The 24,896-nt window shown below is 42.1% G+C and overlaps 2 protein-coding genes across 2 annotated transcripts in view; one reads left to right on the top strand and one right to left on the bottom strand.

Moving 5' to 3' along the window:
• The window catches only part of LOC306992629 (NACHT, LRR and PYD domains-containing protein 3-like), a 51,949-nt gene that overhangs the window by 12,758 nt on the left and 14,295 nt on the right, over positions 1–24,896 (bottom strand). Inside the window, exons 5-7 of the mRNA XM_079601753.1 lie at positions 10,485–10,655; positions 5,375–5,545; positions 3,059–3,229 (exon numbers count right to left, since the gene is read on the bottom strand). Coding sequence (XP_079457879.1) covers positions 3,059–3,229; positions 5,375–5,545; positions 10,485–10,655 — 513 coding nt within the window. The remainder of the gene's footprint in view (positions 1–3,058; positions 3,230–5,374; positions 5,546–10,484; positions 10,656–24,896) is intronic.
• LOC306992655 (zinc finger MYM-type protein 1-like) lies at positions 13,289–15,212 on the top strand (the record flags this gene model as incomplete). Its single annotated transcript, XM_079601787.1, has 2 exons — positions 13,289–13,361; positions 13,534–15,212. The coding sequence occupies exon 2, from the start codon at positions 13,833–13,835 to the stop codon at positions 15,210–15,212; it is 1,380 nt and encodes a 459-aa protein (XP_079457913.1). The 5' UTR covers positions 13,289–13,361; positions 13,534–13,832.

The raw sequence follows: 24,896 nt of genomic DNA, 5'->3' as shown, positions 1-24,896 counted from the left end.
AAAAGAAGTCTAGCGTATGCAATGGGACTTTCAAGATGCTTCAAGGTCAGATGCATTATTGTTGAAATAGCATCACTTGTACCACGTTTTTTTGTATAAGCAAATTGGTATTTATCTAAATTTTCATCCACATCTTTGTGGAGTTTCTCTATCATAAGCCTCTCAAAGGTTTTAAAAACATTCGAAGTAATGGCCACTGGCCGATAGTCATTATTCTCCTGAGGGCATGCCTTTTTAGGTATTGGAATAATAAAAGATTTTTTCCAGAGTTTTGGTACTGTACATGTATCTATCGAGAGCTGAAATAATTTATGCCAGGCTGGTGACAGTTCATCCGCAAACGTTTTTAAAAGAAAGGCAGACAGGTTGTCAGGGCCTGTTGCTTTGGTTGTTTGAATGTTTTTAAACACTTTAGTAACAATATGTGGCTCAATTACAATTCTATCTAAGTCAGCATTACAAAATACATTCTCTAGCACTGCAGCACATTCATTAGTTTTATCTGAATTAAAACGCATATAAAAATTGTTCAATTCATTTGCTTTTGCAATTTCATTCTGAGCAAACAAAGGCACATTTACCACCTTTATAGCATAGCTCGCCTGGGCAGAGTGCCTGCACGCTGGTTTCGTTTTTACAGAAACCGTGAGGCGTGCAGGAGGTAGCATAAGTGGGCACTGGGTCGTGGGCACTGGGTCGTGGGCACGTTTGCTACATGTAATGCGCAATCGACCTGAGTCGATTTTATGTGCGCGAGCCCCGTGTGTGGGGCTGTGTTTGTGTGTAGGGATGGGCACATTATAGTGGGCAGTCTTACTACACATGAAACACCATCGGCCGTGGCCGGGACACCAGAAAATACGCTCTATAAAGGATTTATCTGGGTAGCCGTGAAAACGGCTTTTGTGTGCAGGCAAGCGGGCAATGAGACAGGCTTGTTGGCTGCTATATACACTGGACCAGTCACTTCTCTTGGGACTGGACGAGCGGCAAACTTCGGTAAAGGGTCGGCCGCAGCGGGACTTGAACACCGTAATTTTCCTAGGAGTGCAGTGCCTCTGGCTTCAACGCGATCTTCGGCCGCGGGCCACACATCGCGGGGCAGCGGCTCGAAGATTGAGAGCGCGGTCTCGAGCTCTGTGTCTGGCGGCGTTGAGAAGAGGCGTTGGGCGGAGGCTTAGGCTGTGAGCTCTGAGCAGACGGTTTCGCACGGCCTGCTGCAGAGCCGGAGCGCTTCGGGAGGAAGTGTTTCATAGCCTGTGTCGCTTTCTGCACCTCAGCGTACCTGTCGGTGAAGTCTTTGACAGCGGTTCCGAAGAGGCCAGCAGGGGAAAGCGGCACGTCGAGGAACGTGGTGCGCTCCGCATCCGGCATATCAGAGAGAGTGAGCCAGAGATGTCTCTCAGACACGGTGAGCGTCGCCATGCTCCGTCCGATGGCCTGTGCTGCAGACTTTGAAGCGCGGAGAGCGAGGTCCGTAGCGCTCCTCAAGTCCGCCACACAGATCGCGTCAGGTCCCTTCTCGTCCAGTTTGCGGAGGAGATCGGCCTGGTAGATCTGTAGCGTGGCCATCGTGTGCAGCGCTGACGCAGCCTGTCCATTAGCGGCGAAAGCGCAGTGGAGCAGGGATGACGTCATGCGGCAAGCCTTTGAGGGCAGCGCCATCTTAGCACGCCGTCCAGTGGAGGGCGGGCATAAGTGCGCTGCTATAGGCTCTTCGACCGGCGGGAGGGAGAGGTAGCCTCTGTTATTGGCGTCGTCGACAGCGGAGAACGCCAGAGAAACAGAGGACCGTGTCTTGGTCGAAAACGGGGAGCTCCAAGCTCTAGCAACCTCTTCATGAAGCTCTGGAAGGAAGGGCGCCGGCTTAGATGCAGGAGAAGTGCGCTCCCCGGTCAGGAAGTAGCCGTCCAGACGGTTGTGGGCGGGCTGCTCGGACAACACCCACTCGAGGCCAAGGCTCGCCGTGAGCATGTGAACTAGCTCCGCCTCGATGCTCGCTCTCTTTCCCGTCGAAGCACTGACAGGAGGCGCGAGATCCTCAGAGCTCGCCCAATCCTCACTTCCTGACGCCAGGAGAGAGCAGGAATCCCCTTCTCTCAGCATCGCGTCGACCTCATCCTTGTCGACGACAGAACCGGCGGCAGGCTGCGGCCACTGTCCGTCGGGGATCGATGAAGATAAAGCCGGTGACGCAGCTCGCGGGCGCACCGGCGAGCTTTGCCGGCTAGGAGAAGGTTCCGGGTTTCGCTGAGCACGGCGCTTTTTACGGCGCGGCACTACAGCGGTGAACACGGGCTCTTGCAGTGATGCCAAGTGAGTCCTCAGAGTCGCTAAAGGCAACAGCTCGCAGTGAGGGCAGCCGAGAGTCGCGTGTTGCTCACCCAGGCAGGAAACGCAGAGAAAATGGCGGTCCCCGTCGCTGAGTGTTGCTCTCCACAAGCCGCAGGATGCCATCTTTAAAAAGACGCTTGCTCTTTTAGATGGAGTGTGTGTCGCGCCGGCGAGCACACACAGAGGTTTGAGTAAAAGGATATGGGCGCCGGATAGTGCAGCTGAGAAGGCGATGAAGGCGGCGTGTATTTCCAGTATTCTCGTGGAAAAGGATTTTCCCCATAGCGTAGTAGTACGAGAGTATCTCTCGTAAGAGAACATTTATGTTTTAGGATTAGCATGTTGAATCAAGCATTGGCTCACCTGTGATGTTCACTGGTTTAACTGAATATGTATTTTATGTGCATTTGGACTGAAGTAAATATCACTTGTAATTTATTGTTTAACTGAGTGTCTATGAATCACACATAAAACTACTGGTTTTGGTTTTCCTGGTCAAACTATAATTGTACAGAAAATGAGCTCTCAATAATATGTATTCAGTTGACTCTCATTTGTGTTGTGTGGATTCTGACCCAAAAACAAGGGTTTAACAAGCAAAGTTGGTGATCATTGAGTAAAAAGTTAAAAACTATTACATTACTAATAAAGAATATATTTACCAAGGACAAATATATATATATATATATATATATGTGTGTGTTTATCAGAGAGTTCATCTTACCTCAGTGTCTCCAGTTTACAGTGAGGATCCTCCAGTACAGCAGAGAGCAGATGAACTGAATCTCCTAGTTTATTCACAGACAGATTCAGTTCTCTCAGGTGTGAGGGGTTTGATCTCAGAGCTGAAGTCAGAAGAGCACAACCTTCATCTGTGACTCCACAACAACTCAACCTGTAGAGAACAATGACACACTCTTCACTCTCTCAGTTCAGATCAGATCAGATCAATTTAGCAGTGAATGCATTATTAAAGAGAAAATAAAAACTTAAAGCACAAATCAAAACTTTTGATGGATCATTGGACTGAGATCTAGAATGTCACAGACCTCAAAACATGATTATTAAACATTAGTCTTTTTTTTTTTTTTTTTTAGATCTGTCCTAATACAGTATGGAGTAATTATTTATTTTAATTGTGTAAACAATATTTTAAAGCAGTCCCTGCAGAAAGATGAACTGCAAGATTAAATCCAGCATGTTCTTCATTTCTCAGTTCTGAACGTGTTGAGATCGAGTCGGTTTAAAATCAAGAGAAGTGTAGATTGTGATGTGACGGTGTGTATTTCAGTGACTCAGTCCTGCAGAATCATGCGACTGAAGAGCGGCTCATGTGTTTAATCACTTACAGTTCAATAAACTCAATAACACAGCAGCAGAAAAAGGCTGAACATTTCAAATATCAGCTACTTTACATTGTGTTTCATGCGTGATACAGTCGAGCTCAGAATTAATCATACCCCTGGTAAATATGATCAAAAATGGCTGTAAAAAATAAATCTGCATCGTTTATCCTTTTGATCTTTCATTCAAAAAATTGGCAAAAGTCTAACCTTTCATTTAAGTAAAAGAATTGAAAGTGGGGGGGAAGTCACATTATTAAATAAATGTTTTTCTCCAAAACACGTTGGCCACAATTATTCATACCCTTTTATTAAATACCCTTTAGCAATCTCCTTTTGCCAAGATAACAGCTCTGAGTCTTCTCCTATAATGCCTGATGAGTTTGGAGAACAACTGACAAGAGTTCAGAGCCCATTCCTTCATACAGAATCTCTCCAGATCCTTCAGATTCCCAGATCCATATTAGTGCTTCTCCTCTTCAGTTCACTCCACTCATCAGGTCAGGGAACTGGGACGGTCATGGCAGAAGCTTCCTTTTGTGCTCCTTAACACATTTTTGTGTTGATTTTGATGTTTGTTTTGGATCGTGGTCCTGATGGAAGATCCAACCACGGGCCATTATAAGATTTATAGCAGAAGCCGTCAGGTTTTGATTTTTTATCTGTTGATATTTGATAGAATTCACGATGCCATGTATCTGAACAAGAACTCCAGGACCTCCAGCAGAAAAATATGCCCACAACATTAAAGATCCAACGGTATATGAAATTGTACACATGGGGCACTTTTTATCCTTGTGTGCACCAAACCCATCTAGCCTGTTTTCTGCCAAAAAGCTCATTTTTTTTGTTTGATCTGACCACAGAACATGTGCTGTGTGAAGGTCCAGTCGTGTCTGACAACTGAATATGCTGGAGTTTGTTTTTGGATGAGCGAGGAGTATTTTTCCTGAAACCCTCCCAAACAACATTTGGTGATGTAGGGGTTGTTTGATTTTTTTTTTAATAGGCTTTCTGACCCCAAGACTCAACTAATCTCTGCAATTCTCCATCTGTGATCCTTGAAGAGTCTTTGGCCACTCAAACCGTCCTCCTCACCGTCCATTAAGGCAAAATAGACACACGTCCTCTTCCAGGCAGATTTGTAACATCTTCAGTTGATTATAACTTCTTAATTATTGCCCTGATGGTCAAAATGAGGATTTTCAATTCTTTAGCTATTTTCTTACTGCCACTTTCCATTTAGTGATGCTCAACAATGTTTTGCTGCACATCAGAACTATATTCTTTGTTTTTACTCATTGTGAAGGATGATTAAGGGAATTTGGCCTTGTTTCCTCATATTCAAACTCCTGTGAACAAGTCGTCATAGCTAGACAATTTCATGTTCCTAGTCACCCTGGTGTGCTAAAAAAAGGTAAATATTAATGGGAATATAGTTCAGAGGTACTTTACTCATAAACAATTCTAGGGGTATTAATAATTGTGGACAACGTGTTTTGGAGAAAAATATTTATTAAATAATGTGACTTCCCCCTCACTTTCAATTCTTTTACTTAATGAAAGGTTAGACTTTTGCCAATTTTTTTTAATCAAAGATCAAAAGGATAAACGATGCAGATTTATTTTTTTACAGCCATTTTTGATCATATTTACCAGGGGTATGATTAATTCTGAGCACGACTGTATGATCTTACCTCAGTGTCTCCAGTTTACAGTGATGATCCTTCAGTACAGCAGAGAGCAGATGAACTAAATCTCCGAGTTTATTCACAGACAGATCCAGTGTTCTCAGGTGTGAGGGGTTTGATCTCAGAGCTGAAGTTAGAGCAGCACAACCTTCATCTGTGACTCCACAACAACTCAACCTGTAGAGAACAATGATACACTCTTCACTCTCTCAGTTCAGATCAGTTTAACACAAGGGTCCGCAGCCGCACTGCAGGGGGTCTGTCAATTAATGTTTGATCACAAATAATTATTGTTAAATTAAAACATGGGTAAAAAACAAAGTTTATAGGGTGCCATTTGTGACGGGGCCAAACTCGCAATTGCGTGACATAAATAGCAATTGCAAGAAAAAGTCAGAATTGCGAGATAAAAAAAGTCACAATTATCTTTTAAATAATTTTATTCCGTGGTGGAAACAAGCTTCCATAAATTCGAGGCAACCAGTGGCGAATTAGTCTTCCAGGTTTTGATGTCATCCCTGTATCTCTATTCACAGTTAGCTTTCCTTTCACATGAAATCCCACAAATGCCAGAAAACCAATGAGAACGCGGAACAATGATGATGATGCATAAAACAACGTAGGCGTCAACGTTGTGGATACACTTACCCAAAACCCTCCATAACTTTTCAATTAATTTAACATTTATTTGTATAGCGCTTTTCACAATACATATTGTTTCAAATCAGCTTTACAGAAAATGCACATCTACATTACAATTTAGAGTGATCTCTTCTCAGAGGTGACTGTGTCCAAGTTATGTATTTCAGAAATGTACATATACAAAATCACACAGTTGGCTAATAATGTATAATTTTTTTAATTTGTATTATTAATTCAATTTAATTTAGAACTGGCACTTATTCGGGGGAAAAAATTACAGTCGATTGGCAAATAAATAAATGCCGGACAGTTATGTCACCGATGTTAGGGCTGAGGGTTATTTACCACACTCTGGAGGAGCAGACACCAGAGGACACCAAGAGGCAGACAACATGAGGGAATTTAAAAGGTGAGTTTTTATTAAGTTTAAAAAGGGATAAAAGCAGGGGTGGGGATTTTGTGGCTGTAGCTTTGATGAGATGAGGGGAGGGGGGTGCTGGTAGGTACTTTTCCGTTCTTCAGGTAAGTATATTCCTCTCTAGGTGGGCTCGTGGGACAGACAGTGACTTCCCTCGTCGTCAGACTCGTTGGATAGGCTCGTGAGACAGACAGTGACTTTTCTCGTCGTCAGACTCGTTAGATAGGCTCGTGGGACAGACAGTGGCTTTTCTCGTCGTCAGACTCGCTGAATAAGCTCGTGGAACAGACAGCTTCCAGGTTCGGATTCGTTGACGTGCTCGCAGAGCCACCACTCAACTCTCAGCAGTTGCTTCTTCTTTGCTTCATGCAAGAAACAGACAATTCGACAGTGAGACGGACAATAGTAGTTGAGACAGAAACGGGGTACTTTACCAGCCTTCGCTCTCGTTCTGTGTGTGGTAGAACGGCGTCGTTGGGAGAAATAGTGAGACTGGACTTTCTTTGGTGTGGGGTACAGTGCTCGTGAACTGTGGCAATAAAGGTGCGTTGAGCTTTTCTCCTCCGCACCATGCACACAATCTTAGGGACCTGGACACAGCTGAGGGGACAGATCAGTTTGAAAGAATCTTCAAAGTTATGGGTCAATTTCATCCGTCAGAGACTCAGAGAAAACACAGTTGTTTGATCTCACCACACTTGTGCATAAATCACTCCTGTAAATCTTCACACGTGTTTGTTTCACTCTTTCAGACACTGCAAACTCACTCTATCTTCACAGCGATTAATCAACTCGTTTCTCATCTCTTCATAGGGTGGAAGATCCAAGGAATAGTGGTTTCAGAAGATGAACATGGATTCAGCGATCTTCCCAGCCATTACAGTTACTGTTCTTCGCTCTGTCAACAGGATAACACACACTGCCCACAAACACAGATTAGTCGTACACTGGTGATGGCAAATCTTCACATGTGGTTTTCTCAAGAAGGTGAATCATAACAGGGTGCACTTAAATTCTCCTCGGTGAATCACATGAATCCTACAGCGGGTTTCCACTCTCTTTTCTGCCAGTCACTCTCCTTCTTTCTCTGTGTAATTTTCTCACTTACTTCGTTGCGTTGCTGTTCATGTTTTCTTCAAGACTCACTTAATGAGCATGCCTCGGGGGACCCAACATGGAACACCGATCAGGCCTTAAACCTCAGCTTTCCAGCACTTGCTGCCGCTCACTGTTGCTGCTGCAATCCATTCGAGCACTCGTGCAGAGCTTCACTACAGCCAGAACATTCCCACTTACTGTGCTTCAAGCCCCTCTCTTTATACTCTTTTTTTCCCGGGCATGTGCTTCAATGAAGCGCTAACCATTGGCTTCAGCTGGCACTCATTATGGTCAGCGGCCATGATGTGTAAACCCAGAGCCGGCCCGGTGTTACACCGGCATTTCTTCCCCCTGGCAACAAGTCAATTTTTTTTTGGTTCCTGGTTTGTTCACCCGGTGACACCCTCCCCCACCGGATCCGTTCTAGTCCCGAGAACGGGGTCCAGACTCCCATTCTCCATACCTGGTAGGAGGTACTCCTCGGGTCTCCCGTTGGGAGCGTCGAGCTGGACCAGCGGGTTCTTCCTCCCTTGGTTCAGGAGTAGGGGCTCTAGGGAACATAGCCCAACCCACCCAAGGTGGTGCAGGGGCCACAGGCGCCGGCGGCGCCTCAGTCTCTTGCCACGGATAGTTGGGGCAAGGGCGAAGCAAGTTTCGGTGCAGGATTCTCACGGGGCCAGTCTTCCCCTCTGGCCGGATGGCATAGACGGGCTGGTCTGGTCTCTGTCGTTGCTCTACCACATACGGCACGGTTTCCCACCGGTCGCTGAGCTTCCCCTTCCCCTGGCGCCGGTTATCTCGCACCAGCACCCATTCTCCGGGTAACAAGGGGGCCTCTCGGGCAGTACGGTCATACAGACGCTTGTTCTTCTTGGCGGCCACGTCGAGGTGCTTGGACACTTTCTCATACGCAGAGTGGAGTTGGCGGTGGTGTCGGTGTACCCATTCGGTGGTGGTAGCGGGGGCTTCTGCGCACCCGTTTCAGAAGAGTAGTCACGAGCGCCCCTCTGTGGTCGATATGCGCCCTAGATGCGCAGTTTTGCCGAGACCGCACTGAAGCGAGCTCCACAGCAGAATAAATAAACTTAGGGTCGTCCATCATGGGTTCGCCAGAGTGATGAGTGATTCACCGGAAGTGGCAGTGCACAAAGATCACTGAATGCGGAAGTACTATGTATCAGCGTGATAATCCCCTATTGTATTATGTAAGCTTTATTTGGAATTTAACCACAAACTCATTCTCTTAAATGGCTTGGGTCTGCAGAGCATTCACAGCTGACAGTATACGGACTGAATGCCCCTGACCTGAAGCATTTATCTTAAAGGTGCTGTATGGAGTTTTTCTACTAAAATGAATCCATTTTTTATTACCTGTGTGTGAAGGGGTTGTAATCTCACAATAAAATGATCCACTTGGCGGGTTTTGCGTGACTGAGACCTGCATGCGCGCTCCCGAGCGTCTCGCCTCTCGCCTCTCGCCTCGTCTACTGACTTTGCACTCAACAAATCTCCAGGGTCTCCAAATCTCCATGAGATCTCCAGGGTCTTTAGTTTAGGAGAGAAATCTGAGCGCAGTGTGTGATGTTGCTGAGATTTCTTCTAAACTTTAGAGGAGACAAATATGAGATCTCCAGTATGAAGGGCCGTATAGACAACCATTATTGAAAAGCCTCAACACTATTGAAACGAAAAACATTGATCGGTCCCACTTTATATTAAGTGGCTTTAAGTACTATGTACTTACATTGAAATTAATAATTTGATACAATGGACTTATTGTGTACATACATGTTTTTACATTGTACTTATGTTTTTAAAATACCTGCATGTAATTACAGCTGTAATTAAAGTATGTAATTACATTTGTAATTACACTGTTGACCTGTCCCTTATACCTTAACCCACCCTTAAACTTAACCATCCCACCACACCTGTCCCTAACATTACCCGTATCACACCGCAATAGCAGCAAAAGTGTTTTACAATAAAATATGAACACAATAAGTACATTGTACTTATTTTTTCGATGTAAGTACATAGTACTTAAAGCCAATTAATATAAAGTGGGACCCATTGATCAACCTTGGTGAAAATCATTCATACGCATTACTGAAATAAGAAAAGATTTCGGTAGTTGATGATGGCTAATTTCCCTTGAAAAGGAAGTTGTGTGTCTGCACTTCTGTTTAATTTGGCATTTCTCAAACTCTTGAGTCAATGGCGGTTAGTTGTATCTAGTTACATGGGAAGCCAAACACACGTACAGTGGGACGAAACGGAGCTGTGTTACAGAGCTCATTGGACCGAGCTGTGCGACCGACTCGACATCGCAGGGAGGACGTGTTTGTAGCGAAACCGAATGGACAGCGCAAACTAATCTCACCAGCGCGGCGCTGACCATATTACTTTATTCATTACTGCTCCGCAGAAGTTCAGGTGTTTCCCTGCATATAAGATCGTGAAGTTTAGCATTAAGTTATTACATTTCCTTTGCTTATTATCTTTCATATTAGTAGTGTTTGAAAAGCTACTTTGAAGTATTGTAATTTTGTAGCCACAGAAAGAGCCGTTAAAAGCAGAAACTTCAGCGATTAAGGACTGTGCAATGCTGGGGAACTAGAGGATCAGGGTTGGGAAACACTATTATTGACAGAAACATCATTATGGAAAACACTGTTGAGTAAATGAGGTGGAAAAGTGTTGTCATTGTAATCAGAGTGAAACAGACTAAAAGTATTGAACATAATGAATATAATGAAATACTGACTAAATTTAAAGGATATATTTTATAAAGAATGTAAAATGAACACTAATACCAGATCATGAGATTATTAATTTGTGTACACCTGTGATTTCTGTGCTGAGATTTAGTGTTTACAGAACATTTTAAAACCTAATTTTAGTCCTAAAACTCTTACTGAGGACAAAGACATGTGTGACTATCAGAGACAATCTTACTGCAGATTCTCCAGTTTACAGTGAGGATCCTCCAGTACAGCAGAGAGCAGATGAACTGAATCTCCTAGTTTATTCCCAGACAGACTCAGTTGTCTCAGGTGTGAGGGGTTTGATCTCAGAGCTGAAGTCAGAGCAGCACAACCTTCATCTGTGACTCCACAACTATTCAACCTGTAGAGAACAATGACACAATATTCACTCTCTCAGTTCAGATCAACATGTACAAGCCACAATTCTACACAGACTATTAAATGTCTAAATTTCAATTGGAGATTTATCAGTCATAAAAAATAATAAAGACATTTATAATATGAAATTTACTTCATAATCCAACAGTTCTAAATGACCTCAAAAAACAACTACACCTCTTCACTCTGTGACACACTCATCGTGAAGATGAAAGCACACAAGAGTATGGTAGGTTAACTTAAATGTTTTAACCGTTTTATTCTGATGTTATTTGCAAGATATAAAGCTACGTTTTCGTTCATATGTTTCTGTAATAATATCGGAATGATTGCAATTTCCAAGTCAAGCTGTGCTAACTGGACTTTTCCTCCCGCAGCGTCACTGTCAGACCGACGGGAGACTGGTTGTGAAGGTGAAAGTATTAGGAGCAGGGATGTGTCCAGGATTTTATACTTGGGGTGGCAAGTGCAGAATGAGGGGTGGCAACTAGGCTTGCCATGGTATATGTAAAACCGGTTATACCATATTATGAGGGACAACACCAGGATTTCATTCCGATTTACAATGGGAAACAATAAAAAAAACATAATTGGCAACAACAGTTCAAAACTAAAAATGACTCTGCACTCATTATATCAACAGATGTTGGATTCTTCTATGATGGGTAATTTAAGTAATCCATGTCTGACTGAAGCTAACTCTAAACTCTCATTACATACAAATTTAGAACAACATGAAAGCGAGTAAACGTTGACCTCAGGTTTGTTGATCTCTAGAGGTCAGTTTCTGACTACTCTCTAAATCGATCTAAATCGATCTCTAGATCGGCTGAGATCGATTGCTCCTGTCTGCCTCGCTGTGACTGCTGCTGCTGTGAGTTTGTTTGCTGCGTCTAAGCCTCGTATTAGCTTCGTATTTCTTTCTGTTTTGAACCATCATTTATTATCATTTCTAGTTGTTTATACTACTAAATACAGCTTACCCAACATCTCAGATTAACCTGACATTGCTAGCTTCCGTTATTGTCAGCACAACACGCTAACTCGCTAGCTGCTAGCCTTTTAACGCACCACCCGTGCGCTCAGTTATTTATTTATTTTCTCTCGCGCGCCCGCGCCTTTGAGTTCATAAAAGCCCAGGTGAGTAAGAATCAGTCAACAAACACGGTGAGCAGGGGCGGACTGGCCATCGGGAGCACCGGGACATTTCCCGGTGGCCTGACTGTCTTTCTGGCCTGCCGGCTGCAAAAAAAAAAAAAAAAAAAAAAAATAATAATAAATTCCGATATCACATGCCAGACGATCAGCCTGGCATGTGATAGGCTGGTGTGCAACTACGAATTAATTGACGGATCTCTCAATCGACGAATCATAATGGCGGAGTGAAAATGACAATCCCACCCAACGTCACGAAGCACTGCCTAATATCTGACTAAATAGTTAAAAAAATGGAGCGTAAACGCAAAGGAGGAGCAGAGAGGGAGCGTTTGAAAAAGAGAAAAGCCCTGGCCACAGACGCAGCGAGCTGCTGCAAAATCTCAGCCATGTTCGCCAGTAAGGGAACAGGTCGGTCAAGATTACATTTACATTATATTTGTAATAATTTGGCAGACGAACGCTTTCATCCAAATAGTGTTAATTTCGTCAGACGAGACGAGACTAAAAATGTTCGTCAACGACCTTTTTTTCCATGACTAAGATGAGATGATGACGAGACTGCACCAATGTCCAAAAACGCTGACTACTAAATTAACATGCATTATTGTTGACGAAAAAAGACGAGAATGTTTTGCATAAAATAAAAACTAAGATAAAATCTCTCTTCATTTTCGTCTCCAATCGTCTCTACTTGCCATCATCAGGAGATAGAATATTCAGCTGTTATGAACAGATTAATGTTAAAAACTAGTTGCATTAAAAAAATCTATTACATTTTTTTCAGGTAATTATGACATTTAACCAATATTTGAGATGTGTGAAACACTATTTGACTGAAATGGTTATCAGAAATAATCTCAGAAATAATTTGTTATTAAAAAAAAGACTAAAATGTTTTAACTAAAACTTAGAAATATTGAGTTTCTTTTGACTAAAATTAGACGACTAATTAAAATTTGACTAAAATAACGAAACTTTTAGTCGACTAAAACTTGACTAAGATACCTTGAGTTTCTTTTGACTAAAACTAGACTAAAATGACGAGACTTTTAGTTGACTAAAACTAAGACTAACTAAGACATTTGGCACAAGACTAAGACTAAATTAAAAATAGGTGACAAAATTAACACTACATACAAATCACTTAGATAATCACAATAGATAAAATTAAACCAACAAACGAGCAACAATATGTAAGTGGTGCTGTGTCAAGTCTCGTTTCGTCTACATGTAGCATATTTTTTACATAATAAATAAAAATGAATAAAAAGTAGACAGAATAGTGTTAGTGGGTCAAATTGTTTAAATAATAAATAAATCAAGTAGATGGTATGGAAAAGAATACAGTGTTAGTTATTTAGATTTTTCATTTCTAGTCTACAATATGTAGCCTACAATGTTTGTTTGTTTATTTATTTATTTTAAAAAGGTGACGAAGGAAGCAACAGTAGCACTAGAGCTGCAAATGCTCCTGCTGTTGAGCTAGAGGTGGTGGACAGTTCAGCGTTTGAGTCAGAGCAGGAACCTTCAGGTAAAGTTTAAGATAAGCAAAACTAAACATGCAGGCAGCAGGCTATACTTTTTAAACAACATGTGCTTTTTATGATTTATAAGATTAGTATGACTGTGATTTTGGGGACATACAACTGATGGCTGCACAATTATAAATACAGATTATTGAACACGCTTATTTCATATTGCAGAGCAACTAGATGTGCAGAGTGAGAGAGAGAAGGATTCAGGGAAAGATGAAGGAGACAGTGAACGCCTTGATGTGCCTTTTGATTATTTTGCCCGTCCACAGTCTAAGGATTTAGATTTTTTTTTTAAGTATCACCCAATCCAAACATCTGAAAGAGCCATTCCTGATGTATTCCATTCAAAAGATGGCACAAACAGAAAATGGCTGACATACAATGAAAGTAATCACTCCCTATTCTGCTCAGTATGTCTTGCATTTGCAAAACCTTTAGGCAGTGACAGTGCATTTGTCAAAGGAGGTATGCAGGCCTGGAAACATGCCCATCAGAGAGTACAGGAACATGAGAGAAGCAGTATCCATAGAGAAAGTGCTGAAGCCTTTTTTCTTAGAGTCAACAAAGCAGATATCCATACCCTTCTGACTGATAAGCAAATGACCGTCCATCGAGACCAGGTTAGAAAGAGGAGGCAGGTCTTGGAACGTGTGATTGATGTAGTGAAAGTTATTGGTAAATGTGGGCTAAGCTACAGAGGGCACATTCATGAAGCTACAAATGACCTTGAAAACACGGCTATCAATCATGGTAACTTTCTTGAGCTCATACTTTTGCTGAGCAAGTATGATGTCTGCCTACAGGAACATGTTAGTGATTGTATTGAGAAGAAAAAGAAGCAGGGGAGAACTAAAGGAAGAGGGTCCATGGTAACTTTGATGTCCAAAACAACAGTAAATAAAGTAGTTGAATTAATAAGAAATATGATTCAACAGACAATTGCTGTTGAAGTGAGAAAGGCAGGGATGTTCTCAATACAAATTGACACAACACAGGATTTAACATCCAAAGACCAGTGTGCAGTAGTTCTGCGATATGTTACTGATGTTGTCCACGAGAAACTCATTGCAGTCATTGACTGTGAGTCATCAACTGGACAGTACTTTGTGGAGCTTGTGAAACAGACCCTAGAGAAGATGGACATAGACATCAAAAAGTGCATTGGTAATGCAACAGACGGAGCTGCAAACATGCAGGGACAATACAAAGGTTTCTCTGCATTGCTCACAGGAGCATCACCTAACCAAGTACACATATGGTGTTACTCACATGTCCTCAACCTTGTTCTAGCTGACACTACAGGGGTTGTTGTGGCAAGTGAGTCCCTTTTCTCACTACTGAATGACATTGCAGTGTTCATTCGTGATTCCTACAAGCGCATGAAGCTATGGGAGGAAAACAGTGAGGACAAGAGACACAGACGGCTTGGTGTAATTGGTGAAACGCGCTGGTGGGCCAAAGATGAAGCCTTGAGGAAAGTATTTGGAAGGTTTGCAAAGCCTGACAATGCACTTTACACTGATCTGGTCATCACTATGGAAAAAATAAAAAAGGATGTGACCATGAAACCTCTCATCCGAAACAAGGCCCAAGGGTACAAGGCTTCTCTCCTAAAGTATGAAACCATACTGACAGCTGAGATTTTCCTCAGGATTTTTGAACAGACAACCCCTCTCTCTAAATATTTACAAACAAGTGGCATGGATATTGCTTCAGCACAGCACTTGGTGACAGGAACAGAGGAGAGCTTGAGAAAGTGTGCCCGGGACTTTCAGGGTGTAATGAGGGCAGCAGATGACTTTGTTGAATGGGCCAATAGCATTCTGGAGAAGCTTGAGGAGAGTTAGGCTGAAGTTCAGACTTCTCTCCCAGAGAAGAGAATTAGAAAACACAAGAGGCAACCAGGTGAGCTGGCACAAGATGAGCCTATTGCTAATGCAGACACTGACTACAAAATCAAAATCCACAATGTGATCTTGGACACTGTTATTGAAAGCTTTCATAGCCGTTATGCAGAAAATGCAGTGCTGTGTTCAGATGTCTCCTGCATGGATCCTAGGAACTTCCCTGAAATCAGAGAAAAAGGCCTTCCAGGGACAGCCATGAAGGAGCTCAGCAAATGCCTACTGCAATTTGATGAACGTGCCAGTCTTGAGACATTGCAGGCTGAACTGATCAGCCTTGCACAGCACTGGGAAAGATTGAAACAATCACTAATGGATAACTACAACATTAGGGGTGCTGCCTCTAATGATGAAGCAGGGGAAGGCTCTGAGGTTCCTGATGAAAGTGTGGAGTTTGTAAGCAGTTGTTCCACATGCAAAAACTGTCCAATATGCTGCTATCTCCTCCTGTCTCAGTACAATCTGCTTACTGATGCTTATCACATCATTGGTTTGGGCTACAAGTTCCTCCTCACACTATCTATTACTCAAGTTGCCTGTGAGAGGACCTTCTCCACCCTGAAGTTAGTGAAGAGCCGTCTGAGAACCTCCCTGAGTCAAGATAACCTTGAAGCATTCCTTTTGATGGCAACTGAGAAGGAGATTCTTATGGAACTTGATAAAGATGACATAATTGACAAGATGGCAGAGAGCAGTGAGCTACTGCGTCGCCTACTGGTGTACTAGTAGTGCTAATTACTTACTGTTTACTCTTACTGGTCTGTTCCACATAATGCCATAATTGAGTAAACATTGTTATCTGTTACTTACGCTGTCATAGGTTTTGTTAAGTTTATTTGTGTTTGTGTTTCTGATACATTTGATATACTAGAGTTGAGCACTGAAAATACATAAAATGTAAATATTTCAACATGTGAATGTGTCTCTTATTATCTCATTTAAAAAGCCAATTTTCTATTTGTCATTGGTTTGGTAGTATAAATGGTGTATTCCTAGTGAGTTTTTAAGGGTTATTTTTTTATTAATTTATATTGCATCTGGTAGTCTACCTGTTACATTAATAGGGTTAGCCTACAAGTTATCCGTCCAGTAGATTACATGAATAGGGTGGTGGTGACTGCAGCAGCAGAGGTGGCCTGGCAGTGGAGTCAAATTCCCGGCCTGAATTATTGTCCCAGTCCGCCACTGACGGTGAGTAATGTCTTGTCCTGTTATTGTCACCTGCACTTCATGTCACATGTTTACCATAGCCTTCTCTGTCGGCAATATAGGATTTATATGTGATAAATGCAAGGAGACAGTCAGGCTGACAGAGAAGATTTAAGAACTGCATGGATGCGTGTTGGACACGCATCCAAACTTTAATCGAGAATAGTAAGAACAGTGCTAGAGCTTTAGATAATAGTTTGGATGCGCCTAGCCTAGTGAACTTTTTACATGAGTCGGTTCCCGCTGAAGTAAAGCCCGTGCAGCAGAGCAGATGGGTGACAGTGAGAGATCGCTCTAGTCGCGGATCAAAAAAACACCTTTCCGTTCCGATAACAAATCGATTTGCCCCACTCAGTGAAACACCCACTGAGAAATATTCTGATTGTGCCCTGGTAATTGGTGATTCGATCACACGGAACGTGAAAATAGAGACACCAGCCACCATAGTCACATGTTTGCCGGGAGCCAGAGCGCCTGACATCAAAGCAAATTTAAAAGTGCTGGCTAATGCTAAACGTAAATTCTCTAAGATTATTATTCCCGTCGGCACTAATGATGTTCGACTCCGCCAGCCGGAGATCACCAAAATTAATATTAAAGAGGTGTGTGAACTTGCAAGTACGATGTCAAGCACTGTAATTTGCTCTGGCCCCCTTCCTGTTCGTAGGAGTGATGAGATAGTTAGTAGATTGTGTTCACTCAATGGCTGGCTGTCTGGGTGGTGTCCGCGAAATAATATAGAATTCATAGACAATTGGAAAAGTTTTTGGGGCAAACCTGACCTATTGAAAAGAGATGGTATTCATCCCTCCTGGGATGGTGCTGCTCTTCTCTCTAGTAATTTGGCTCATAGTCATAGAGATAAAACATGACAATCTGGGCCTCAGGTCAGGAAGCAGACAGACTGGCTTAACCGACCGTCTGCTAGCGGCCTCACGTCACCAAGGTCAGATAAATCCCATCACATAGAGCCTCTTTCACCTAGATATCATCATATAGAGACTGTGTCTGTTCCCCGAACTTGGAAATCCAAAAAACGTTCAAACCCATCTAAGGTTAAAAATGTAATTGATGTTCAACAAATAAAAAACAGATATAATACAAATGAGCAAATGATAAAGCTCGGGTTGCTGAATATTCGATCTCTTATAAGCGCTAATAGTTAATGATATGATTACAGATTATAACCTAGATGTGCTGTGTTTGACAGAAACCTGGCTAAAACCAAACGATTACATTGCTTTAAATGAGTCAACCCCACAAGATTACGGTTATAAACATGAACCTCTTCTGAAACGCAAAGGAGGAGGTGTTGGTGTAATTTATAGTAATATTTTCAAAACCACTAAGAAATCTAGTTGTAAATATAATTCTTTTGAAGTGTTGGTGCTCAATGTAAAAATATATAGTGTAAACAATAAATCACATTTGAGATTTGTGCTGGCTACTGTATACAGGCCACCAGGGCACCATACAGACTTTATCAAAGAATTTGCTGACTTTCTCTCAGAATTAGTATTGGCTGCAGATAAAGTACTAATTGTTGGTGATTTTAATATACACATAGATAATGAAAAAGATGCATTGGGATTGGAGAGCAGCCAGAAAAATGGAGTGCAACTGGAAGAAAACAAAACTAGAGGTGTTTCGGATTTCATGGAAGGAGAGCTCGATTGCTTACAGAGAGGCTTTAAAAGCTGCTAGATCTGCTTATTTTTCAACCCTATTAGAAGAAAATAAACATAATCCTAGGTATTTATTTGAAACAGTGGCTAAACTAACGAAAAAGAAAGCTTCAGACCCAGAAGTTTCCAAGCAACACAGCAGTAATGACTTTATTAACTTCTTCACTTATAAGATCGATAATATCAGGGACAAAATTATAACTATGCAACCGTCTAATACAGTATCGCATCAGGAAGTGCATTCTAGTCTCCCTGAGGGAAAATTTGATTCATTCACTGCTATAGGAGAGGAAGAATTTTGCAAACTCGTCAAATCATCTAAATCGACAACGTGTATGTTAGACCCTATACCGACTAAGCTGCTGAAAGAGATGCTTCCAGATGTCATAGATCCTCTTCTTAATATCATTAATTCATCTTTGTCTCTAGGATACGTACCAAAAACCTTTAAGCTAGCTATGATTAAACCGCTTGTTAAAAAAACGCAACTTGATCCTACAAAACTAGTCAATTACAGGCCGATCTCGAATCTGCCTTTTCTGTCAAAGATATTAGAAAAAGCAGTATCCTCACAACTGTGTTCCTTTCTTGAAAGAAATGATATCTGCGAGGATTTTCAGTCCGGATTTAGACCGTTCCATAGTACCGAGACAGCTCTCATTAGAGTCACAAATGATTTGCTCTTATCATCCGATCATGGTTGTATCTCTCTATTAGTGTTACTTGATCTTAGTGCTGCATTTGACACCATTGACCACAACATCCTTTTAAATAGACTCGAACATTATGTTGGCATTAGTGGAATTGCACTAGCATGGTTTAAATCATACTTATCTAACCGTTATCAGTTTGTAGCAGTAAATGAAGAGATGTCTTATCGATCACAAGTTCAGTATGGCGTACCACAAGGCTCAGTACTAGGACCGCTGCTGTTCACTCTGTACATGCTACCATTAGGAGATATCATTAGGAAACATGGAATTAGCTTTCACTGTTATGCCGACGATACTCAGCTGTATATTTCTTCAAAACCTAACGAAACCTACCAATTCACAAAATTAACGGAATGCATAGCTGATATAAAAAACTGGATGACTAGTAATTTCCTACTACTAAATTCAGAAAAAACTGAGATTCTAATTATTGGACAAAAAACTTCCACACGTAATAACCTAGAGTACTGTCTCTTGATGGCTGCTCTGTTAAGTCTTCGTCGTCGGTTAGGAACCTGGGTGTGCTCTTTGATACCAATCTTTCATTTGAAAGTCATGTGTCTAATATCTGTAAAACCGCTTTCTTCCATCTTAAAAATATATCTAAATTACGTCATATGCTCTCAATGAATAATGCAGAACAATTAGTTAATGCGTTCATGACCTCAAGGCTAGATTATTGTAATGCTCTACTGGGTGGTTGCCCTGCACGCTTAATAAACAAACTACAGCTGGTCCAAAACGCAGCAGCTCGAGTTCTTACCAGAACCAGGAAGTATGACCATATTAGCCCCATTCTGTCAACACTGCATTGGCTGCCTATTAAACATCGTATACATTTTAAAATATTGCTGATTACTTACAAAGCACTAAATGGTTTAGCTCCGCAGTACTTGAGCGAGCTCTTAACGCATTATAGTCCTTCACGTCTACTGCGATCTCAAAATTCCGGCCAGTTAATAATACCTAGAATATCAAAATCGACTGCTGGTGGTAGATCCTTTTCCTATTTAGCACCAAAACTTTGGAACAGTCTTCCTAACATTGTCCGGGAAGCAGACACACTCTGTCAGTTCAAATCTAGACTAAAAACACATCTCTTCAGCCTAGCATACACATAACACATTATAGACTTCTATAATTCAACGATAGGCTGCATAGTTTAGAACAGCCGGGACCAGGAACACTTCCCGTAAATCCTGATGTACTTGGTACATCATAAGAAGGATGGCGTCTAAGAAGAATATTAGTCTCTCTGTCTATTCCGAGGTTTACCGCTGTCCACCAGAATCAGGCCGTATCCAGATCTGATGAAGGACCAGCGCCAGGACACGACGACGCCGCTGACCTGAAGTGTCAACCAGTCTCTCCTCCTCTCCACTCCGACTTCAACCAACCGGAACTGGACAAATACTCTGATTCGTTTTGAACTTCTGACCTGTAATGCTCCTGAATCATAATCATACACTGTTCACTCATTGGCCAGAGGAGAACTGGCCCCCGACTGAGCCTGGGTTCTCCCAAGGTTTTTTTCTCCATTCTGTCACCTGATGGAGTTTTGGTTCCTTGCCGCTGTTGCCTTGCCTTCTGGCTTGCTTAGTTGGGGACATTTAATATTCAACAATATTATAGATCTGCCTTAAAGGTAGACGATGATGAAATTGTTTTTTGTATTATTTTCATGTTATCACTGTGAAGCTGCTTTGATACAATCTGTATTGTAAAAAGCGCTATATAAATAAAGGTGACTTGACTTGACTTGACTAACTATCCCTTTAAATATGGTAACACATTTTTATAATCCCTTTTGAACTTGCTTGTTCAAAATTCTTACCAATAGCTTTTTTTACCATGTGTTCCTAGAGGTGTTAACCAATATTAGCTTTTGAGATGTCTAACTATGGGGTTTTAGGGGTGCTGAATCTATCCCAGCCATTAGTTTTGAGTAAAAATGACTCCAAATCCATACAAAATCCATAAAATATTTAAAATTCAAATTATTTACAAAACAAAACTTCCTAAATCAGTTTAAAATTTACCAAACCTCATCCAACTCCCCTGCATCTCCCTCACTCCTGTTATCATCTGGCTGGTTGATGTTCTGGCAAGAGTCACCATGACAGTTCCCACAAACAGAAATACACTTGACTCTGCACAGTTGCAGCTGACAAACTTCAGAAGGTGGTCCGGTGCAATGGGATCTGTTGTAGGGACTGGTGCATAACCTTGTTCTCCTTGTTTCCATCCATACTCAAGGACATCCAGTGATGGACTTGTCAAGTCACCTTTATTTATATAGCGCTTTTTACAATACAGATTGTATCAAAGCAGCTTCACAAGGATAATATGAAAATAATACAACAAAGTTTGCTTCTAGAAGAAAATTGCGTCATCGTCCACCTTAAGTAAGGTAGATCAATAATATTGTTGAATATTAAATGTCCCCAACTAAGCAAGCCAACAGCCAAGGCAACAGTGGCAAAGAACCAAAACTCCATCAGTGACAGAATGGAGAAAAAAGCCTTGGGAGTACCCAGGCTCAGTCGGGGGCCAGTTCTCCTCTGGCCAATGAGCGAACAGTGTATGATTATGATTCAGGCAGCATAACAGGTCAGAAGTCAGATTGGATCAGAACATTTATCCAGTTCTATCTGGTTGGAGGTCGGAGTCATCACGTCGGTAGACGGGTTTGTTGAGGATCAGTGCTGATGGCTGTCGTGTCGATGAGGCCTTCACAGGGCTGATGAGGGATTCTTTGTGGATGGGCCCAGGCGCAGGTCCATCATCTGATCTAGATACGGCCCGGATCCAGCTGACTTCAGTAAACAGTGGAGAGACTAGTTGACTAGTGTGACAGACTTTATAGCAGTAGCCAATCTCTGGTCTGGAGATATGCTCGCAGAGAGTGCTGTGCTGCAGCTCCTGTAGTCGGAGGCAGTTTCTCAGGCTTTATGCTCCCGGCTGCGGCCCGCTTGTGAAGATATCAAATCTTCAGATGGATTTCCGCAGAATATGAGCTTGACCAGTTCGCAGCCAGCTTTGATGATGTCACTTTTCTTGGCTCTGATGTCATTGAACACATCCCCCCTCTGCTTTGTCAGTCTTGCAGAGCTTGGTGAGCAAAGTTGGTTTGCTAAACCCAGAAATTGCTGATACGGTATTACAGCCAGAGAAGCTGTGTAGGAAGATCAGGTATTTAACAGAACCTCTCCGGGAGGGCCACCCGGATCTTTCCAACATCGTAAGATGTGTCTTTAGCTGTTGTGAGGAAGATCGGGTGGTTTGCCCTATGATGGACCAGCATAACCATAAAGTCTGTGTCCTCGGCCCTCACCTCAACAGAGGACTCTATTGCCTCATTTAGTGATACACACACGATAGAAGTGTCAGCATCATCAGAGCATTGGTGTACACCCCGAAAGCCAAAAATATTCAGACTTAATAAAACCGTGCGTATGCCAGAACTTGCACAGAATTCACTTCAGCGGAAGACTGTGCACACATGCGTCTCCTCCCCGAAATAACCTTACAACGCCTAGTTTTACTATGAATATCCTCATCTGCATATCATTTGCATATGATTATTCATCCACGTGATAACATGTTTAACGGTACAAGACATTAGGAAAATATGAAATACGGATGTGCCGTCACATTACATTAATAAAAATTATTTAGTAGTCTCTCCTTGTCATGATTCTAGTCTGTGTTCCCGTGTTGTTCCATGTTTAGAAGCTCCCCATTATGTTTAATGTTTATTAGTCTCCCCAGGTGTTTCATATTAGACACGCCCTCTTGTTATCTTGTTTAGCTTGTCTACCTCTGTATTTAAGTCCTGTGTCTAGTTTCAATCTTTGTCAGTTCTTAACATTGTTTGTTCTGGTCAACTCTGTTGAGTCTTGTTCCTGAGTCTGAGTCAATATTTGTGTAGGTTTAAGACTATTTAATAAAGTAATGCTGCACGTGGATCCTGCTTCTAGTGATGGCAAAATGAGGCTTCCTGAACCACTGAGACCTCGCAGCCCATTGCTTCACCAAAAGGTTCATTACTCAAAGCTTCATTCAGTATTGCTCACTAGTGACACCTAGCTACTGTGCAAAGAAATAGCAGACCAATAAATTAATACTGAATCAATGACCTGAGCAGACATTTTTCCATTGCCTGGGTATCAAATAAAATATGTTTCTCTCTCTGTCTAAATTTACTTGTGCAGAGACAACTGTCACACACAGTTCATAAATTATTCATAAATTGTTTGGATAGTGACAGTAGGAACAACAAAAGTGAGACTGTGTTGAGTGCAGTGCTTATGGTGGAGGGAGTGTAATAATGCAAATTGCAACAGAAAAGTGTGGGATGGGAAATGTTAAGAATTGTTTCTGGTGTGTTTTGTGCATTGACATGTTACTAGTTTTAGTGCAGTGTTGTGCTTATGTGACTATGGATTTAGAGGAACATACTGCAACACTGCAGTTTGGGGTGGGTGAAGGAAGGATCACACATTATTTTTATTGAGGAACAGAATTTTTTCAAGTGTGTTGGGGCTTAGATGATTCCTCTTCTTGGACAGAACCTCTCCAGCCTTGGAAAAGATCCTTTCGCATGGAACAGAGGATGCGGGGGGACATAAAAATGTCAGTGCCAGCTGGTATAAATGAGGATACAGATGTTTATGTTGAGCCCAATATACTAGTGGATCCTCAGATCTTGTGAGATTCACTTTGGATAAATATCGATCCACTTCTACAGAAGCATCTACTGTTGCACTTGAGCTCATTCTACTGTGATCCACCGTGCTATCCAGCAGATGCCAAAGGTCACCTAATAATGGAGGTACAAAGAAAAAAACTCCATTGACAATGGTTCACAGTAATAATCACTAATGTGAACATTCACACAACAAAGACATATACTACTTACTGTTTGAAGATTGACCTGCTTCTGAAGAGGCTGGCAGCTGAGCTGGGGGTGTGTTGGTGGAAGCAGAATGGAGACCAGAACTTCTGATCACAGTAGCGCATTCCGATTTTAATCTTGATATAGCTTCTTGCAGTTTCCCTTAACTCAAGAATCCCAGTTTTTTTAAATCTGGGATCCAATAACGTGGGTATGGTCATCACACTTATTGATTCCAAATGAACTGCATGTTCCCTGACCCTCCGTCCAAGGCTGTCACCCAGCTGCCTTGTTAAGTTGGACTTAAGGCCTTCTAGCTTACTCATTACAGCATGAATAAGCATTTTCATCAAAGGTATCACTTTGGAGGCAGACACCCTTTTCTCTCCTGAAAGCTCTACTGTAGCCTGGCGGAAAAGGGCAAGAACATCTAAAGCATCCTGGACTGCATCATACTCCAGGGCTGTTGGAGGGGTGATGTCGGTCTTTAGAGAGGCCAGGGCTGCCCCCACTGGCTCTCTCAGCTGATACAGACGTTCCAGCATGTTGTGCTGTTCCAGCGAGTGTCCACTTCAATGATCATTGTCAGAACTGGTCTCCCCATCTGGTCCTGTACTTGGGCCAGTCTCTCTTTTTCTGTAGTGCTGGTTCGGAAATAGGTCACAAGTTTCCTACATTTGGATCGAATGTCATTGAAGCTACTAATGTCATCAAAAGATTTCCTCACAATAAGGTTTAGAGCATGTGCAATGCATATCGCATGCCTAACATTCAATGATCGTACACATGCTATCATGTTGGCTGCAGCATCAGTTACCAGGCACTTCACTTTATACTTTATGCCCCACTCCTCCATGAGCTTGATTTGTCCAGTAGCCAAGTTCTCAGCAGTATGGCTCTTAGGGAAATGCTCTAGACCTAGTAAAATAGTGCAGAGCTTGTCATTGTCATCTATAAAATGGCAAGTTACTGCAAGGAAGGCATCCATGTTTAACGATGTCCACATGTCAGAGGTAAGGCTTATAGCCGCAACTTTTTGCAACTGCTCTCTGGCCTTCTCCTTAGCCTCCTTGTATTTATGCTCAACCATGGCCTTCAAACCCTGTGGATAAAAATTAATGTA

This window comes from Phoxinus phoxinus, assembly GCF_949152265.1.
Source record: "Phoxinus phoxinus genome assembly, chromosome: 24".
Taxonomy (NCBI): domain Eukaryota; kingdom Metazoa; phylum Chordata; class Actinopteri; order Cypriniformes; family Leuciscidae; genus Phoxinus; species Phoxinus phoxinus.
This window is presented reverse-complemented; position numbering and strand designations above follow the sequence as displayed.